Source organism: Callorhinus ursinus, unplaced genomic scaffold (assembly GCF_003265705.2).
Source record: "Callorhinus ursinus isolate GAN/ISIS: 27379988/994484 unplaced genomic scaffold, GSC_fseal_2.0 scaffold33, whole genome shotgun sequence".
Lineage (NCBI taxonomy): Eukaryota > Metazoa > Chordata > Mammalia > Carnivora > Otariidae > Callorhinus > Callorhinus ursinus.
In genome coordinates, this window is record NW_027397095.1 from 10,059,156 (window position 1) to 10,080,578 (window position 21,423).

Below are 21,423 nucleotides of genomic sequence, written 5' to 3' on the forward strand. Positions count from 1 at the left end.
CAGCAGCTATCTCAGTTGCCTGCAGTGCCTTCTTAACCATAAATCAAGTATCCTTATAAGTTTTAAGACTCTATTCACTCTCATTGGTCTATTTGCCATTGTGTCAATACCCACTGTCGAAATTAACATAACTTTACAGTAAGTCTTGCTGTTGGCTAGAGTACATCTTCTCACTTTATTCTGCTTCTTTCTTTAGCTGGTTAATATTTACACACATGCACAAACACACACACACATACAAAAACTGCCAAGGTATTGATTGAGGTTGCATTGAATCTACAGAATAATTTGGGGGAAATTGACATCTGTAATTTTGTTTTTCAGGTAATGAGTTTGGCATAGCTTTCCACTTATCCATGTCTTCTCTAATTTTTCTCATAAAGCTTTATAGTTTTCATCATAAGTCTTGCAAATATTTTTTTAAGTTTATTACTAGGTGTATGATGTTTTGATGCTGTTATACATGGTTTAAATATTTCTCATTGTTGTTGATATAAAGAGAACTTTTTATATATTAGCCTAATATCTAGAGAACTTGCTAAATTCACATATTCTAATGATTTATCTATATAGAGTCTTTTTATAGTGTGTATATGCACAGTCATACTATCTTTGAATAATGATGGTATTATTTATTCCTTTTCAATATAAATTTTTTTCTTTTTCTTATATCATTGCACTGGCTAGGACCTCTAAAATTATGGTGTATAGAAGTGATGATCATAGGCATCTTTTCTCAGTTCTCAAAAATAGAAAAACTATTTCAACATCTCACTATTAAATATGATGTTTGCTGTAGGGTTTTTTGTAGCTAATCTTTATCAGATTAATGTTCTTCTTAGTTTTAGTTTGCTATAAGCCGTTATCATGAATAGATGTTTAGTATTTTACTAAGTACTTATATATATTTAGATGATCATATGATTTTTTTCTTTTATTCCATATATGTGATGAATTACATTGATTGATTTTCAGATATAAACATAATCATGTATTCCTAGAATAAGCACAAATTGGTCATTACATTATTTCATGTTATGTAATGGTAGATTTGTTGTTTATGTTTTGTTTAAGATTTTTGCATTCATATTCATGAGTGAAATTGACCTGTATTTTTTCCTATAATATTCTTGTCAGGATTTTATATCAAGGTTATGCTGGCCTCATAACTCACACTGTGGTGTTTCCTCTTTTTCTATTCTTTGAAAAAGATTATTCAGGATGTGGTTTTTCTTCCTTAAAAGTTTGGCATATTTACAAGTGAAGTCATCTAAGACTGTGATTTTCTTTTTGGGAATATTTTTCATTTGTGGATTTAGGTTCTTTATAGAAACCATTCAGTTTCCTTTTATGTGTATGTGTTCATTATTGTAAATTGTGTTTACTAGGAATTTGTCCATTTCGTTGAAATTTTCAAATGTATTGACAAAAAGTTGTTTGTAATGTTCTTTTATGATGTTTTATGTATGTACATTCAATAGCAATGTCATCTTTTTCATTAAAGATATTAGTTATTTGGATATTCTGTATTTTCTTCTTCATCAGTTCCCATCAGAAGTTTATCAGTTTTATTGGGCTATGCAAATTGTCAAGCATTGGCTTTCTTGATTCTTTCTATTGTATGTTTGTTCCTATTTAATTAATTTCAGCTTTTATAATTATTATTTTCTTTCTTCTACCCTTTTTGAGTTTACTTTGCTTTTCTTTTTTCTAATTTCTTGGAATGGATGCATGTGTCATTGTTTTTAGCTGGTTTTCCTTTATACCTTATAAGTTTTCCTATATACATGGATTTAGTTATACCAGTTTTGATACGTTCACTGTATTTTTATTCATTTAAAGTATTTTCTGCTTTCCATGATGATTTTCTTTTTGTCCCATAGCTTTTTAGAGGTATATTTTGTAACTTCCAAACTTATATGGATTTTATAGTTACCTTTTGTTTATCTTTGTATTTCAAGTTTAAGTCCACAGTAAGCAGACAACATGCTATAAATAATTTCAATACTTGAGATACATTGAGACTTGCTTTATAGCCCAGCATATGGTCAACATTTGTAAATGTTCCATGTGAACTTGAAAATTATGTGCATTTTGTATTATTTATTATAGTTCTGTATATGTGTCAATTAGATCAAATTTGATAATCATGTTACTCAAGTATTTCATATCCTTTCTGATTTGTTGTCTGCTTGTTCTATCACCAGTTAATGAGAAAGGGGGGCATAAAGTCTCTATGTTGTAAATTTGTCTTTTTCTCTTTTGTTCCTTCAATTTTGCTTCATATATTTGGCTTGATATTTTCTTCAGTATTAGACATTTCTTAGCTATTATGTAGTCAAATATTTTTCTTTCAGCACCCGTGAGACTGACAAAAGCTCTACCCAGCTTCTGAGTCTTCTAGCTGGCTGTTAGAGGCAAAGCATCCATAAATGTCAAAAATCAACTCTCTGGGTTTTCTTTTTCTCTTAGAATGTGGCCCAGTAACTCTTTACTCTTTGGTGAACTCCAGTAATGTCCAACAATTTTTAAATATATTTTGTCTAAATTTTCCAGTTTCCATCAGGACAGAATAGTAAAAATTACTGAGGTCACAATTACTAGAAACAATTCCACCTTTAAATTTTTATATGCATATTTGACACAATATCTTACTTAACTCCTGAAAAGTTTTAGAAATATTTCATTCAGGACACTCTATTGCACATATTATTATTAGGTAGTATTTTATTTAATATTGTTTTCTAACTCCCAGATTTATTACTATTAATGATATTATTATTATCATTATAGTTAATGCTTCCTTGCCATCTCTCTGGGCTAGTGGATAGAGTTTATTAGTCCCCATCTCACTAAGACTGCATCCCTTCAAGGGTCCTTACTTTCTGCAGGGATTTCAGTCTAACTCCCTATCTTAATGGGCCAAAAATCTCATCCCTTTTTCCTCTGTGGACATAGATACCCAAGCCCCTAGTCATTACTGGGTATGATAACCACTCAGAGCTGCCAGAAGGTTGACTTATATGCTTATTTCTTTGGCTGTTAGCATCATCTTTGCTTCTGGCATTTGATAATTCTGTTTCTTGTGAGCCAAGACATGCAATTTTAAAAATTATTACATTATATTCAACAGTTCTAAGGTTTATATTGGGGTGCTTTAAGGATAGGCTAGTCTGCCATTTTGCTGATACTGTTCATCTAGTCCTGTTACTTTTCAGGAAATCACCAGAATGATGGAAATATTTTTCTGTGCCTAAATTTTATAGTTGTATAAAGCAATATACACAAAAATTTGCCTCTGATTGTTTCTGTTAGCTCTGACTTGATTGACTTTGACCCGTTTAGCTCCCTGATCTTAGAAAGGCCCTTTCAGTTCAGCCTTGGGGAAGGCTATTAAGGGAGCATAATTATAACCTCAGATTCATGACAAGAACAGAAATTAGAAATCCAGATTATCAATTATAGATTCAGAACCAAGATATAGAGAGTAGGTGTTATTTCAAGATCAACCTACTTGAACTACCATTTATTAGGCAAAGCCCCCCTTTTTTGTATTTTCTTGGTTCTATACTTTTCTTACAATCTGTTGACCCCACACACAGTTTTCCATTCACTCTTCTGCCCATTCAAATCTGACTTTACAACTGCTACCTTATCAATACAGCTATTGCTAAAGCCACCAACAATTTCTGTATTGATAAATTCAATGGACACTTCTCCGCCCAAATCTCACTTGACCTCTCAGTAATGTTATACTGCTAGCTACTCTCTTCTTCTTGAAAAAGGGTCTTCTTCTGGTGTTAGTTAGACCACAATCTCCTGGATTTCCTCCTATCACTCACTGCCTCTCCTTCCCAGTCTCCTTTTGATGGTTCCTCCTTTTTTAGTTTAGTTTTGTTTTGTTTTGTTTTTTTAAGTAATCTCTACACTGAACGTGAGGCTCAAACTCAGGACTCTGAGATTAAGAGTCACATGCTCTTCTGACTGAGCCAGTCAGGCACCCCAATGCTTCCTGTTTTTAATACCTCGTCTTTAAATAATGGGATACCTCAGGGCTTATTCCAAGGGTTGTCTATCCTCTCTCCTTAGGGATATCATCTAGCCTCATGCCTTTAAATACCACCTATGTGCTAATGATTGCCAATTTCGCATCTCCAGCCCTGGCCTGTTAAATTCATTTGGCTGTCTACACATTATCTCAAGGTTAATGTTTGATCTTCTACCCTTATTCTTCCCTTAGCCTTTCCCATTTCATTAATGGCAGCAGTATCCACCCACTTGTTTAAGCCAAAACTCTCATTTTTCCCCTTCCTTCATATCCAGTCTTGAGGAACTCCTATTGGTTCTACCTCCAAAACATGTCTCAGATCTGTCCAGTGATCCTGTGAGATATAAGTATTATTACTTCCGTTGTGTAGTTACACAAGCAGAAATTAAGAGAGCATGTTAGTAATTTTCCTAAGGGTACACAGCTTTTATGCAGAGGAATCCTTATTTCATATCCACTGTTCTTTCTATCATACCTTGACCCACAGAGAATACTTGTGAATGAATTAGTGAACAAATTGATTTAGATAGTAATAAAATCTATACCCATGGCTTTATCAGAAGAATATTCTCACCCACTGAAAAATAACTCTGCTATCTGTACAGTAGAAACTTTTGTTACATAGAAAGAGCCTTGTTACAGGTAATACAGGGTAATACTGATATCATCACATGTCAATACTTCTAAATATATAAAACCAGTTTCAAAATTTGAGATTATGAAACATAGATGACTTGGCTCCAGAACACTCTGTTTCTTTCAAGAGTATATGGCCAATTGTACCCAAAACCTATTGCATTATTCCTTTTGTGTTCTTTCTATAGGCTTTTATCCCCCATTTCTTCCTCCAGCAAGGGTATTCAGTCAAGAAAAAGGTTTGCCAAACTTTTACTTTAGCTTCTCTACTGTCATAACCTTATTAATATTCAGCATGTCTCAACAAAAAGTCAAGGGGACAGAGGAGAGAACCTCGGCAGAGCCAGTATACAACTTGATTATATTGGCCAAATAATGAATGACATTTCAAGATAAGACCGTATTTTAATCAACCAGGATTCATTTTAAATGCTTAGAGCAAATGCAGATATTGTTTGTATGTTCAGGGAAACCAGTTGATTACCATAATTGGCAGCTTTACCTTTTGCATATTATAAATTTTATTAGAAAGCTATCTTTCCAATTGTAGAACCTCTCTTCCTGAATGAAGTTAGAGCACCATTTTACTATGTGTGTGTGTTTTCCCCAATGATTGCTTACAGCATCATAAAATCCTTATAACATTATTTGTGATCTTAATGAACTTTTAGTGAAACTCACTTGACATTTGTTTGGCACTGACTTCATTTCTAAGCCTTGAATGCCATTATCATTTTATGGACTTTTCAAAATCAATTTGACTTAAGGTTTATTTTATACTTAGAGACTTAACTATCTTTTTTATAGAGTTCCTTGCAAATTCACTGAAATGCTAGAGGTCTTTGTGACATTTGGTTTATATATTTAAAATATAAATATAGAGTGGGATTTTTGGTAATTCTAATGTCTTTTGGAAAGAATAGACTCTGGTTTTAATAAAATATGTAAATATGTCTTCTTTGAATTTCCCAGAGCTCTGTACCATGGAGTGTGGTAGCCATGGAGTCTGCTCAAAAGGAATTTGCCAGTGTGAAGAAGGCTGGGTAGGACCAACATGTGAAGAACGCTCCTGTCATTCTCACTGTGCCGAGCATGGCCAGTGCAAAGATGGAAAATGTGAGTGTAGCCCTGGATGGGAGGGCGACCACTGCACAATTGGTAAGTACCACCATACTTTGAACAAAGTACATTGGATTAATTGAAGAAGGAAAAGCATGTTAGTGATCAATCACCAGGCTTTTCATAGAATCTGAGGTTGGAGGAGAGAAAAGGGCGAAGGGTTAGCCATAAGTTTGAAAGTTTGGTTAACTGGCAGTATTCCTCTTTTGTTGATAGTATCTTCTTTCTTGTGTCATTTCTTTGCTCATTACTTCAGTATTCCTTATATTTTCTGTTTTCTGGTGCATTGAGTTACCCAAATGAAAGATGATACATTGGAATAAAGTGTCATTAGTTAATAAGAGAAGTGCTTTTGTTGTGAACATAACATTCACTGCCCATTTTTCCTTTTGAAAAGTATAGGTTGTTTCACTTGAAAGCACTTAGAGGCAATTTCATTAAACGGGACTACTTTAACAGAGGCCATTCGATATCATTAGGAGCTGTCTTTAATGTATATGAGGAAGGCACTCCTGACCTACCATCAATAGAACATCTGTGTTGAATTGTTTATCGGGTAGTATAGAGAGTTCGTAACTGAGGCATCTACCCTCTCCCACCCCTTGTCACGACTTTCACTAATTTTGAGGATGCTGCCTGGGAGAACCATCTGTGGGTATGAGAAAGCCTATGTAATAAATCTATCATGTGGTCTTCACACTATAAAAAACAGTAATAATAACTAGAGTTTCAATTTTAAAATACTTTTATTCTTCTGAAAAAAAAAATCCGAGTCCTTGACACATACATGTATCTGCCACAAAGGCCTCCTTCATGTATAGATGGACAAGTACAAATCTCATTGTTCAGCTAAGGAAAGCAGGTCACAGAGTGTTTCTGTGGCATTCCATGAGCACACAGACATCCCATGCAGAACAAAGGCAAGTGTGGGCCTCTGGATACCCAATTCATTGTTTGTGGGCTTTTTTTCCCCCCACCAGACTGTACGACCGCTCTCATTTTTAGGTAAAAGTATTTTGTTATAACAGTCAGGACCTGCCAAAGTAATGTATACTATATATAACATATATAACATATAATCTTAATAAACTGCATTACTACTCTACTAAAGGTACGGTAAGTCTTGTTCTGTGACTGTGGAAAATACTTAAGATTTATTAAAAAGGTGGTGAGGGGTGAGACTCCGATGCAGTGGCTGTAATTACATTCCCGCACTACAGTAAGTTTATTGCCTTCACATAAGAGGATTTAAATATTGTGATGATTATGGGAGGTGGTTACTCCAGAACTCCCTTCTAAAGATATTACTAGTAAGAAGTTCAAGCGAGTGCTCTTTCACGAAAGTTATTACTGAAATGTAAAAACGCAGTTCTTATACTTTTAATGAAATATGACACTTTTTTAGGAAACCTAATAGAGTTTCTTGCAGAAAAGCCATTAATATCTTTCCCACAGAAAATATTATTCCTGAACTACACAGGCCCATGTACCAACTTGTGAGCTGCCGGCATTTCGGCAGCTCACAGTTTGCTGTTCTCCTCCCAGGCAACAGATGGTAGACCATTAGTACATGTTGGATAACTGTGGTCTCCCAGAAATTCATTCAATCACTCTTTTCCCCTTCTTTTAGCTCACTACTTAGATGCTGTCCGAGGTAAGATTCTTCTCACTCATTTTATAACAGAAAAATATTGTAAATGGAAAATACGCATGTGGGAAAGGAAGGGTGGGTGGGGTGTGTGTGTGTGTGTGTTTTGGGTTTGTGTTTTTACTTCCAGCAGGCTTCCTTAAGTGTGATATTGTCAGGTTCACGATAATAAATGGTCTGACTAAAAAATAATTTGTTTTTCCAGCATCAAAGAGTCATTTTTTTTGCCATAGTATCTAATGGATTGACAAGCAGTTTTAAGAACTGTTTTTCTTTGTCTTTCTATGGAATTGTGTGTGTGTGTGTGTGTGTGTGTGCATGTGTCTGTATGTATAACAGAGGCAGGTAATTATTAAATGAACTAGGTTTGGATAGACAGCTGAACATTTTCTTTAACATAACAATATGGCTCTAAGTCCATGTGCAGTATCCTTTCAAGGGCAGAAGATTTCTTCCCTTATAAGTAACCCATCGTGCATCCCCCCAAGGGTCTGCCTTTGATAGAGACAATAAGGGTTTTTCTGTCAGATATCCTGGTGCCTTTCTTTACCTCAACCTCAGAAGGTTGACTATGTTCCAAGTTATCCCTGATTTCTCTGTATCCATTGTATATCTATGATAATGGAACTAGATGAATGGAGCTAGATAAATTCTTTCTTAAACCTATATATATATTCATCCTGTACCACTTCTTGAGGAATATATATATATATTTACATATAATATATATAATGAGAGAGAGTCTTCATATTTTCTAACAGCCATCTGTCATTTTATTTTAAAGTTGTTTCTTCGCCTGGTCTGTTGATAGTTACTTAGAAAACCATTTGGAAGGAACATTGGATTATGTCTACAGATTTTTGAAAAATTATTTTGCTCTTTATAGTTCTGGGATTTTCTTTCAAAGACAGCAAATGAAAAAAAAATATTGATTGAATTCTCTCCAGTAAAATGCAGATCTGGTCTTGTGCTGCTACTGGGAAAATTCCAGAAGCTATATGCTATTATTGCCATCCCTGTTCATCTGTCCACTGAACACTTGGCACATACACAGATGCCCTTTGGAATGGCCTAACTCTGAACTATTAGTAGAAAGAGTAGGGCAGCCCAGAGAAATTAAAAGTCTAAATAGACACCATTGTTAGTGTTTGCGGTTTATCAATGGGTAGAAGTCATTTAAGCACAACAATTTCCTCTTGACTCTATCCAGTCATTCTCTAGAATTCTGAAAGTCTCAATTTGGCACGCATTAATTCCATTAACATTTGTTGAGCACCTACTACAGGCTTAATATTATTATGCTAGCTTCTATGCGAGATACCAGATAAATAAAAAATTTAATCCTTAGCCCTCTGATCAATGATAATCTTAAAGAAAAAAAGCCAAATAAACATAAAGCAACTGCAGCACATTTCTAAGTCATTTATATGGACAAATTTTTAATGGCATGGTCTGAACTGTGTACCAACATACTGAAGTCCTGAAACAGTGACTCACAAGGGAAAAATCAGTACAAACTGGAAGTAGTTAGGGGAAGTTTCTTTTCATAGAAACTGCTGTCTTTTCCCAGCTTATTGGCCACAACTAGATACAATATCATCCATCCAGTTTTGATTGAGCTGAGAAGATTCATTTTCTCAAAAAGAAACAAAAAAACATTTTTTTGTCCCCATCGTAGTTTTCATCTTACCTACACCAGAGGTTGGGAATCGGGGCTAGCATTAATAATGCTTAATTGGCTCTCTAAGGAAAAGCACAGCCGAGTTAGGGATAACAAGTTCCCTGGGAAGGTCTTGTAAGCAAGCAAGTTCCTTTTCCATTTATTCAACACCTCATCTGAGGGGAGCCCAAGCGATTAGATGCTTTCCTATAGGTAGATACATCATTGTTGGCCAATCCCATTCTGATGTCTCCATGATTGTTATTCTCTGCTGTCTTTACAGATGGCTGCCCAGGGCTCTGCTTTGGAAATGGGAGATGTACCCTGGATCAAAATGGTTGGCACTGTGTGTGTCAGGTGGGTTGGAGTGGGACAGGCTGCAATGTTGTCATGGAAATGCTTTGTGGAGATAACTTGGACAATGATGGAGGTGAGTTATTTACAAAATGTCAGTATGAGAAAGGAATAGCCCAGCACAGTGATGACCAATTTGGCCAAGAGTGAAAATTGGGAACCCTTTGTATAAGCGATATTGAGCTATATAAGGCCATACTACTTTTTAAATCATGGTTTATTGAATATTTACTACCATCAGACAATATTACAAATTCTGCATGCATTATTATATCTCATTTAATTCTCACAATACCATGAGGTATGGGCACTACTTTTCCTACTTCTAGATGGAAAAGCTAATGCTTGGAGTGGGGATAGTATGTGACTTTTCCAAGGTCACACAACTAGAGAGTCATAGAACCCTGGTTTCAGTTCAGGTCTATATGACATCAGAGTCTGTTTTCTTAATGATTACAACCTCTCCGCCTCCCGTATCTGTGGCATTTATTATACCATTTATTATATACATGTACCCCTGTTCAAACTGTCAGATGCTTACACTATACACACTGTGAAATCATTTTCTTCATTCTTATTTAGAGCAACCTTTTGTGTCTCTACCTTTTAGTAATGCTTTGTATCGTTCAAAGGACACAGCATCAAGACAATTCACAGTAGAATTTTTATATTTAACTCAAGAGTTGCCCATGATGTTTTCAAAAGCCATATTGGCTCCAAGGCCTCAGGGTAACCTAACCACTCTGTTTTTAGTCAAACAAACCAAAGTGTCTAATATATTGTTCAATCAGGCCTCAAAACAGCTCAGATCACCTCTGAATGAACCTAAAACAACAAATCCTCCCTTTCTTCTTTCTTTCGACTCAAGGAAACATGAAGTTAATAAAAAAGTTTTCTTTCTAATCTTGTATATTAGCTTAAGATGAAGTAGGTCATTAAATTTGATTCCTCTGGTTTCTATATCTGCTTAGACAATTATACACTTTGTCATTTGAATCCAAACATGAGGCTTAAATCAATAAGGTAGCAATCCTAGTTTGAGGATTGCTGGATGTAAGAGTTTCCCCCTTTACTGGTTCTGGCCAGCAGTTTACCTCAAAAGTGACAAGACTTTATGAACTTTAAGTGGAAGCAACTTTGTGATTCGGTGCACAGGGCTTTGAAGTTAAACTTTCTGGCTGCTATGTACTTACTGGCTGCTGTATGATTTGGGAAAAGGTTCTTGATATCTCTGTGTTTCAATTTCCTTATTTCTGAAGTGGGATTGATAATAATATTGACTCTCTCATAGGGTTATTGTAAATATGAAATGAGACAGTTCATGTGAACTCCTTAAAAGATGATAAACTGTCCCCCTCTTCCCCTTCACATGCATAGAACACATACACATACAGTAGACATAGGATAACAGCCCATTTTTGGAAGAGACTGTTTACTACCTATCTAAATTGAAAAGTTTTGGGGAAGAGAGGAAAAAAATAAAACAAGACGAAACCAGAGAGGGGGACAAACCATAAGAGACTCTTAATCATAGGAAACAAACTGACAGTTGCTGGAGGGGAAAGGGGTGGAGAGATGGGGTAACTGGGTAATGGGCATTAAGGAGGGCATGTGATGTAATGAGCACTGGGTGTGATATAAGACTGATGAATCACAGGCCTATACCTCTGAAACAAATAATACATTATATGTTAATTTTTTTATTGAATTTAAATTTAAAAAATATATTTAAGAAAATAATAAAAATAAATAATGTTGAATGAGAAAAAAAATTGAAAATTTTTTTTATTTGGGAAGCCAGAGTGAGATTTTCAATTAAATGGTGCACTGATCAATTATTTCCTGGACTCTTATGGCCCTTCAAGATTCATCTTCACTTTACTTTCCCATGAAATCTCTGATATAATGTAATATAATATAATCACTAGTAAGATTAGCATACTTATATTTAGGATTTACTATGTACAAGGCACAGTGCTGAGTCCTTTATGTGAATTATTTCATTTAATCCCCATGAGGCAGGAACTACTATTAATATACTACTTCACAAATTAGGAAGCCAAGGCACAGAGAAGTTAAATGAGTTGCTCAAGATCATATAACAAAGAAATGATAAAACCAGGGTATAAACCTTAGTGGTCTGCCTCATTCCAAAAAGGATTTGAGGTCATAATAGAGATTTCTCAGTTGATATATTGAGTAAAAGGTTTATGCTCAGAAAATACTTTAACAACCTCTATGATTATAATTTCTAACTCAGGGTTAAGCCAAAATAAGTTTCCTGCCTTAATAAAGTACAACTTGATAAAAATAATTGAATATTTAATTATCAAGCATTTTTATGGCCTCAAGGTCACCTTGAGGCAGCCAAAAATGTTTAATGAATGGATCAATTAAATATTAATGAATTAATGGATTATCAATTCTTAATATCTGTGGTATATAGAGACACAAAAGGTATAGAAGATTTTGCTAAATATGTATTGACCTCTGAACATTCCTTTAAAACTGTGTATCTATGTGGAATTCAAAAATCAACAAGCCTGATTTGAGTTCACTGTATTTTTATGATTGTTTCTTTAGGGAGTAGCAGGGGAAGCCTCCTGGAGACTTCCAATTACCATTTTTTCCTTTAGTAGGATTAAAATGATATTGATGATAAATATACATCTGGTTCTACCCTGAGATGGAAAGATGGATTAAATAACCTCTGAAAGCCCCATGACTGAGGTTTTGGACAATAATTTGATTCCTATGCTGTTTAAATATTATCCCTAAGAATACATTAAATGTCCTTCATTTGGTGGTTTCAGCTTTCCAGGTATCCAGAATGACTGGATTCATTTAGTTGAATATGACTAATGATTAATATTTGCATACTTGTTTGTGCGTGTGTGTGTGTGTGTGCGTGCGTGTGTGCTTTAATTAAATCAGCACCAATTGAACCTTTTGGGGGGAAAAATGGTCCTCATTTTTAAAATGTAATCCTTAGGAAATCTTCCCAATCAAAAAAAATCACTTTCAAGCAATTGCTTCAAGTAGCTGCTACCTGATTGCTCCATATTATAGCTGATCCTTAAAGAATGGCTGGATTTTTTTGCATTCTAATCAGCTTTGAATACTCATTAGTATAGCTGCTGTTTCCTGCAGCTTTGACTTTAGTTACACTCTGATTCAATGCATTGTGACTCTTAGTAGCTAATTGGGCTGTATTGAATATGTGGGTGACACAGCTGGTCTAGGAACTACCTAAAAGCTCCTTGAACAGTAAGAACAGAACAGAGAACAAATAACCTTTGGATTTTTTCTTAACATGCAAAACAAGGAAAGCTATCTTAAGCATTGTGTATATAAGAACTCATTACCATAGAAATTATGAACTTATCAAATGCCTCGACCTCATTTCCTTTTAGTCCAAAAGCACCTACCATGTGCACAACCCTGTGCTTGGAGGAGGAGACTTAATATTAATGTGAATGATGACCACAGTTTCATGTGTTAATCGTGTGTACCGATTTGGGGTTTAGAAAATGTGATCACCTATGTTACATGCACATATGAATTGACAGGAGAAAAAAAGTTTAGACATTACACCAGCTGAATCAGAATAGCTAAAACAAATAGAACAAGCTCAAACTATCAGACATTAAAGAATATTTTAAAGCTATGATAATTAAAACAAAGTGGTACCAATGGAAGAACAGACAGATCAGAACAAGCGAATAAAAGCTCTGTCACACACACCAGTACAAATAAAAATTTAGTGGATTATCAGTAGGGAAAAGAAGCATTATGAAATAAATGGTGCTGAGACAACTACTAAGAAAAAAAAAACCTTAGGTTTTCAATTTCTAGCATATTCCAAAAAAGTAAGATAAATAAAAACACTCCAGCTGATTAATGAGTTAAAGGTAAGAAAACCTCAAACACAGTTAGAAGAAAATATAGGTGACAGATCTCAAGACAGGAAAGGACTTCTTAGACATAAAAGCAAGGAAAGAAACCACAATAGGAAAAATAATGATAAATAGGACTTCATAAAAATTTCAAAATTCTTTCTCTTGTGCAGCTAAGTTTATAGGCCATCCAACATCTAAACATTTGGAGATATCAAAATCTGCACTGTCTGATATGGTGGCTACTAATCACGTGACTATTTCAATTTAACTTAAATAACATTTAAAAATCTGTTTCTTGGGGCGCCTGAGTGGCTCAGTCAGTTAAGTGTCCAACTCTTGGTTTCAGCTCAAGTCATGATCTCAGGGTCATGAGATCAAGCCCCACGTCCAGTTCAGTGCTCAGTGGGGAGTCTGCTTGAGATCCTCTCTCCCTCTCCCTCTGCCCCTCCCCCCACACTCGCTCGCTTTCTCTCTCTCCCTCCCTCCCTCTCTCTCTCTAAAATAAATCTTTAAAAATTCTGTTTCTTGGGATGCCTGGGTGCCTCAGCCGGTTAAGTGTCTGCCTTCGGCTCAGGTCATGATCCTAGGGTCCTGGGATCGAGTCCCGCATCAGGCTCCTTGCTCAGTGGGGAGCCTGCTTCTGCCTCTGCCTGGCACTCTCCCTGCTTGTACTCACTCCCTTTCTCTGATTAAAAAACAAAATAAAATAAGTAAAATAAAAATTCAGTTTCTCAGCTGCACAAGGCACATCTCAAGGGCTCAATAGCCACATGAGCCTAGTGACTATTTATTAGCACAGATCTAGAGCAATTCCCATCATCGGGAAGAAATTTTATTGGATGGTGCTGATCTGAAGGTTTGACCCCAAGTGTGCATCTTTCAGCCAGACATTTCATATGGAGTGTACCCAATTTTCCATTCATTTATTACTACTTTGTGCCAAGTATTGTGCTTGGCTTTAGGGAGCAAATGACAAGACAAGTTTCTGCCTTCATGGAACTTATGGTATAGGAAGGGAGACAGATATTAAATAAGAAACGACATAAACAACTACATATTTACAACTGTAAAGAGTGCTGTAAAAATTTTTAGAATGCTATAAACATGTATAGGGGGATCTAGCCAAGTCTACATGGTAAGGGAGGCCTCACCTGAGTCAGGAGCAGAATGCTCCAGGCCAAGGAAACAGCATGTACAAAGGCCCTGCAGTGGAAATGCACTAGGCTCTTCTAGGAAGTGAAAGGCAAGTCATTGTGGCTGGAATACGACCCAAGGAGAGATTCGTAAATGAGAATATGAAGGTAGGCATTAGCCAGATCATACAGAACAATGTGATAAGTTATCAAACAAAGATTACATTTTATTCACTCTAGTTATAGAGGAAGGCAAGTGGTTTCTGATACTGTGGAATGATTGTCAAGGAGGTTAAAAAGATGTGGAATAAGAGTGTTTAATCAAAGCAACCCTTTTTCCCCTGACCTTTTAAGTATTTCTCACATGCTTTCCAAGCTTCTCTTATACAAACTCTTCCAGTGGTCTATATTTATATTCATTGGTAAAATCAATAAGTTAATTGCTTAAAAGAGAATGATCTTCCAGGAATCATTCTTCATAACAAGTCACCATTCATTAAGAACAATAGCTATTTGCAAGCCTGTTTTATGATATAGTGTTTCTAGATCTAGAAATCAGCACCATGGGTGAATTATGAACACATAAGCTCATGGATCAATAAGCCTCATGTTTTGAATGTCACCAGCATGCTGCAGTGTTTAATAAATAGGAAAATTAAATAGAAGGAGCAATGAATTGGTAACATTTGCTCTGTTTAAGGGCCAGACACCCTCTCCATGTTTACTTTTAAGATTTGGCTGGGGCAAAAGACCTAGCATCACAAAGCATAGTCCTAATTATTCTTTTCTGACCATAGCCCCCTCGTTTCCAAACAACCCATTTATTAAAGGATCATCACTTAGTTATGAGCGTTTAAAGTGCCAAGTGATGCCAGATACAAAATCTTCCAGGTACAAAATTGGAAAATCTACACTCTGTAACTCACCTAAGCACTCTATGACTAGATCTGTCACATTATCTATCAACAAAGGCTAGTCATACTTGACATCTGCCTACCTTGCTGTGGTGAAAATGAATGAGCTAGTGTTTGAGATATAGCAATTTAAAGAGGACAATAAAAGTGTGGTATCAATGAAGAATCTGTTTATAACTTATGTTTGCTTGATGCATTAGTTGAACATTTATTAATCTCTAGGTAAATTTACAAATGTCATAGAAATAGGACTTTTAGGACATCCATTTATTCATTCAATACATAGGCTAACTTTGAGCCCGGCGCTGTTCTAATGCAGAAATAGCAATGAACAAAAAAAGACTACATCCTTGCTTCCATGAAGCTTACATTCTAATCATGAGAGGCAGTCAATAAACCAAAATTTGAAAAGAAATAGTATGATAGAAGACGCTAAGTGTGATGGAGAAATTTTTTTAAAAGCGGGGAAAAGGATACGAGTGTGGGACAGGGGTGCAGGTTTAAATAAGGTGGTCAGAGAAAGCCTCCCTGAAAAGGTGGCTTTTGGACTTAAAGGAAGTGAGGGATGAGCCATGTTGATATTGGAGTAAAGAACATTCCAGGCATAGGAATAATGGGGAAGGGGATTACAGGATAATAGGAGGTAAGGTCAGAGAGGTGAGAGAGAGAGAGACAGTGAAAAGCCAGACTGTGGGGAAGTCAAGTCATTGCCAGGACACAGGCTTCTACTCTGAGTGATTTGAGAAGCCATTGATGGCAGCCGGGGACCAGAGGACATGAACATTAGTGGCATATAAACAATTTACTTTCCTGACCCAGAAGAAGTCAATTGTATGAGGTGATAGCAATAACAGTGATTTGAGCAGGTCAAATCCTGAGTGCACTTGAGCCTCTCCCTTTTTCTTCTTACTAATATAGCAAAATGCTGGGGTGAAAGTCAGCCTGGATAGATGAAAAATCAAATGAGTTATAGACTATTTCCCAAGGAAATACGGTCCTGTTACCTTCCATGCATGTAACAGCAACAACTAAGCTAATGGGAGTGCCTGGTAAGGGGCCTGCATTAGTAAAAATGTATGAGTGATTTATAATTAGCCCAGTTTTATGGGTTTCTAAAATGCCTGAGAAGATTTTGTTTAACTGAGTCTTTGGAATGATCAGCCCTTCAATTTCTTTTTCACTATTAATTTGCTTGGCAGCCCCTCTATTCTCTAGATGCTGAAAAGGTTAAGCTTCCATCCAGCCCCTGTCCAAATGATAACAAATTGTGAATTTGTGAAATTCAATGAATAAAGATTTACTGTAGCATTAGTGTCTATTTAGAGCCACACAGGACCCCACCTATCTGACAACCTAACCAAGCAGAGTTCACAAAATGAACACATTCCAACAAACTGAATATGCTACATGGCAGTTAATTGCCCTCTGGCCGGTGATAAAGCACCGTCAATAGAAATGGGTCTGAACATTGTTAGCTGCCACTGCACACCATTGGCATCTATCCTTAGGAATCTATCCCTAGACTCTTCGCAGTCTGTACAGCATAGAACTTGGTTGATGGCAAACTCTTTATGATTATTATAGCATGTGATCCTTTCAACAGTTCTGTGGGGTAGGCAATTTTATAATCCCCGTCTTGTAGGTGAGAAGTTGAGAATCCAAGAGATGAAATGATTTGTCCAGGATCATTTAGACTGTGAGTGGTGAAGTAAGATGAGAATTGTAGTCTGCTTTTTTGACCTTAACCACTCTGTGTGTGCTCTAAATCCCTACATTAGTCAGGTACTTGGAAGCCCCGGTCATACTAGTAATACCGTTTAGATGCTGCTGCTGACCACGTGATTTGTAGTCAGGACGCAGGGAGTTGATATGACTCTCACATTTCTCCCAACTGGGCAACCACATTTGGCCTCCCCTCCTTTATGTGTAAATGAAGATGAGAATGTCTACCTAAGAAGGTTGTTGTAGGGATTAGTTGAAATCGTAGATGTGGAAGTACCTCGGGCCACACCTGGCATATTAACTGATTATACATGTTTCCGAATCCTTTTGGATACTCTATCATGAACTAGCTGTCCGTCTCTCTCAAGGTGGTAATATGAATGTTGTCCCTAAAAGGAGATATATTTACGGATTCATTTTAAGGATTAGAATAGTGTGGGTTTTCCGTCTATTATTCATATTCCTTGTCCGATCGTTCTTTCATCCACGGGCATCCATCTAGTAAGTAAAAGTTTAATAGTAAATTACTGGAACATATACGAAAGCCACCAGTGTCCTTGATCTTTATCAGCCCCACTTCAGCCTACTGGCATCGTCCCTAACTGGTTGGCAAAGCTGGGATCAGTGCATGCCGTGTTTAGTCTTTCAAGATAATTTAACCTCCTTCTCTTTTGGCTTTTATTTTTATTCCTTGTAAAAAGGAACAGGCCCGAAAAGTAAAATCAGTGAACGTTTGATCTGTTCCTATCTGATACCCTGAACCTTGCTGTCAGGAGGGTGTCACAGCTGCCACTTTAGAACAATAAAAGAACTGGTAATAGTCCCCCCCAAAAAAGAAAGAAAGAAACCCACACATGCAGTGTGACTGTCATTTGCACTTCTTTGTAACAGTCTAGACATACTGTATGGAGTGTTAGCCAATGTGATAATTGGTAAGTAGATCTTTGCCCATGGATTGGGCTTACCTATGAATTCTAATTTGGGGGTTGCATACCATTATTGGGCTGCCTGCCTGTAGCCTTTCTCGATTCAACAGAAGTCTCACTGTTCTCTCAGAAAACAGAGGTCTTAGAGGGTCAGCGCTCTATAATAGGCAATTATTAAATATGAAGCTTTAGCTCGGAATTTATAGCCCCTGACTGGATGAGAATGTGAGTCCCAGTTTTGAATTGGCTCTGTGTTTGGTTTCAGAATTCAGTTTTGAAAGCCATTTGGCGTTTCTATTTATTTAAAATCGACTTCTTTTCAAAACTAAGTTCAAATTGTGTGGCTGACAGGTTGAAACCTGCGAGTGCCCGATCCGATGATCACTAATCCATTTGTTACCAACTGAAAGATAAAGGTGACTGCCCATTTGAAAAAGCGGTTTTTCCTTGTGCAGTGTATTATGCACCAATTCCAGACATCAGAGAACTCTTTTAAACAGCCTGATATTTTTGGCAGCTTTGCAGTGCATCCAGATGTTTGATTAGCTGAGTAAAGAGATAATGTGCTAATAGGAGACTGACAACAACATATTGGAGAGGTGGCGGTGGCATCTAAAATCTATAGAAAATCTGTTAATATGATTTGCTGAATGAGGAGAGAAAGGAGAGCAGAAAGGGACTTCTTACTGGAACACATCCACACTTAAAAGTTGGTCATCGGTGAAAAAGAAAAAGGTCTACAGAGAAGTAGAAATCAGGGCAAAATGCACTGAACAAACCGGGAAGGCAAGAAAGCAGCAAACTGCATTTTAGATCAAAGTAGTGTCTATGGCACAGGGAATTTGAACGGACCTCATGTGGGGAAAAATATTTCTTGGGTGCCCTAGGGCAGCTGTTCAAACGTCTTCTCTCTGGGTGTTCCTGGCTTTCATTGCCCCCAAGCTGTAGTACGCCCCCTCTGGCTCCCCGGGAGCAGCGCATCAGGGAGAGGGAGCAAGCGAAAGAGCGGCAGGAAGCCAGGGCTGGTAACTTGCTGCAAGCGGCCCTAAGGAGCAGGTGAGCCATCTGAACCTCCCTATTCCACAGCCAGCCAAGAAGATTAGCATCTTTATATTTACTCTTGTTAAACATCTAAATTAGAGCCACTTGTCTGCTCTAAGGACCTTGGAAGGACTTTAATTTTTTTTTTTTTTTTTGCTTATTGGGTGTGGAATGGAGTGTCCATATGCTCAGTTAATCACTCCCATTCCTTCTTTTTGCACGTAGACTCCTATCACACTTACTGCACTTTTAACCAGTGTAAGAGTCAGCTGTTTATATGCCTATTTCTCCTACTCAGCTCCGAGCTCCCAAAAACAGGAAAAGTATCTTCTCTCTTTACTTCCCCAGTCACCTAACACAGTGTTTTGCGCCTACTAGATTCTCAACGTAACCCCTTCTCTTGCAACCCCTGTGCCCTTCGTCAATTCCTCTACCAAAGAATGAAACCTGTATGCGATTGTTTTTTATTGGTACAACCATGGAGTCAGGAGTCTAGAGTAAACAGTGAAGGCCTAGGAAATGAAAGAGAGCAACTTGTCACATTCATATACCTGAGATTTATTAGTACTTTCATCAAATAACTGCTGTTAGGAACAAGTAAGCTCTAGTCGCCTTTTCAAATTCCAAAAAAAAAAAAAAAAAAAGGTTCTGAAACATTAGTGTGCTTCAGAATCATCCAGAATCACCCAGATTAAGTCTGCAAAATCCTGGGCTCAAAAAAATTCTGATTTAGTAGGTGGGGCTCAAGAATATGCATATTTCATAAGCTCCCCAGATAAATGACTGCACATTTGAGAATCACTGCCCCGCTCCAGACACTTTCTCACTATGAGAATACCAACCTGTTTTGAGAATCACCACTAGACAAGAATATTCAATGTTTTAAAAAAATGCAAACAAATTCAGGTTGGCTAGCATTTGTTAATTGTATGCTCATAAATGTACATGGTGTGAGAAATTCAAAAGAATTAGAAGAATCATTGCTATTCTGGAGGAATGGTCTTGCTGAGGGAGAAGGAAACTTCTAAAGAGAGTGATACTTCATGAATTCTCTATCCAAATGTAAACAATGTGGTATGGCCCATAAATGCTCAAGAATTCAGGGAAGAAAGATTTGTGAGCAAAATAGTTTGTGCATCTAAACTCAGAGTAAGTTTTCATGAGAAACATATGAATTTAATAGATTCTAAATTCAAAACATGGATGGTTATCTTCATCTGTATTCTAGGTTTTTCTCCATTTGTGTGTATTTTAAACAATGTTGTTTCTCTTAAAGCTAAATTTCAAAAAAAAATGATTTTTTTTTCCAGATGGTTTGACGGACTGTGTGGACCCTGATTGTTGTCAACAAAGCAACTGTTATGTAAGTCCTCTCTGTCAGGGCTCACCAGATCCTCTTGACCTCATTCAGCAAAGCCAACCCCTCTTCTCTCAGCACACCTCAAGACTCTTCTATGATCGAATCAAATTCCTCATTGGCAAGGACAGTACTCACGTCATTACTCCAGAGATCTCATTTGACAGCAGGTATATATGTATTTATTTTATTTCTTAATAAACAGTGGTCATGTTTTTCTTAACTGTGAAAGGAAGATACCTTCTAAAGATCAGGCTACTTTCCATTCCACACAGTACATATCGATTTCTTTTTTAGGCTTCTCTGGAATACGTAAGACCTTACTGATTAGTTAAGAGAGAGAAGTCATTTCTTGAGATTCTTTATCATAAAGGATAAATGTGTGTGTGTGTGTGTGTGTGTGTGTACAGTTGATCCTTGAACAAGTTTGAATTGCATAGATCCACTTATATGCGGACTTTTTATAGTACAGTACTGTAAATGTATTTTCCTTATGATTGTCTTGATAACATTTTTTTCTCTAGCTTACTTTATTGTAACAATATAGTATACAATACATATAACATACAAAATATGCATTAATCAGCTGTTTCTGTTATCAGTACGGCTTCCGGTCAACAGTAAGCTATTAGTAGTTAAGTTTTTGAGGAGTCAAAAGTTATATGTGGATTTTCAACTGCATGGGGGGTTGGCACCTCTAACTCCTGTGTTGTTCAAGGGTCAACTGTGTATACACACACACACACACACACACACACACATACAATGTGTATTACTTGTAGTAAAGTATAGGTGGGGCTTTAAATGACAAAAACAATTGAAGTATAATTTGCAAATTTATTATTTAGCTTCTGGATTGATCCCTTGAAAACCCTTGAATTTCAAAAGCTAAATTTGAATTTTATTCTGTGATGTAAAATGTTTCTATATGAAAGAGTTGGGTGAATTTGACATCCTAATGTGAAA

General features: G+C 36.6%; 1 protein-coding gene across 4 annotated transcripts in view; it reads left to right on the forward strand.

Annotated features, from left to right (window-relative positions):
* TENM1 (teneurin transmembrane protein 1) overlaps positions 1 to 21,423 on the forward strand; it is a 772,415-nt gene that overhangs the window by 585,421 nt on the left and 165,571 nt on the right. For all 4 annotated transcript variants that reach the window (XM_073879177.1, XM_073879176.1, XM_025852677.2 and 1 more), the window contains 4 exons: positions 5,657 to 5,842; positions 7,434 to 7,457; positions 9,395 to 9,541; positions 20,411 to 20,627. In XM_073879177.1, the coding sequence (XP_073735278.1) occupies positions 5,657 to 5,842; positions 7,434 to 7,457; positions 9,395 to 9,541; positions 20,411 to 20,627 (574 nt within the window). The remainder of the gene's footprint in view (positions 1 to 5,656; positions 5,843 to 7,433; positions 7,458 to 9,394; positions 9,542 to 20,410; positions 20,628 to 21,423) is intronic.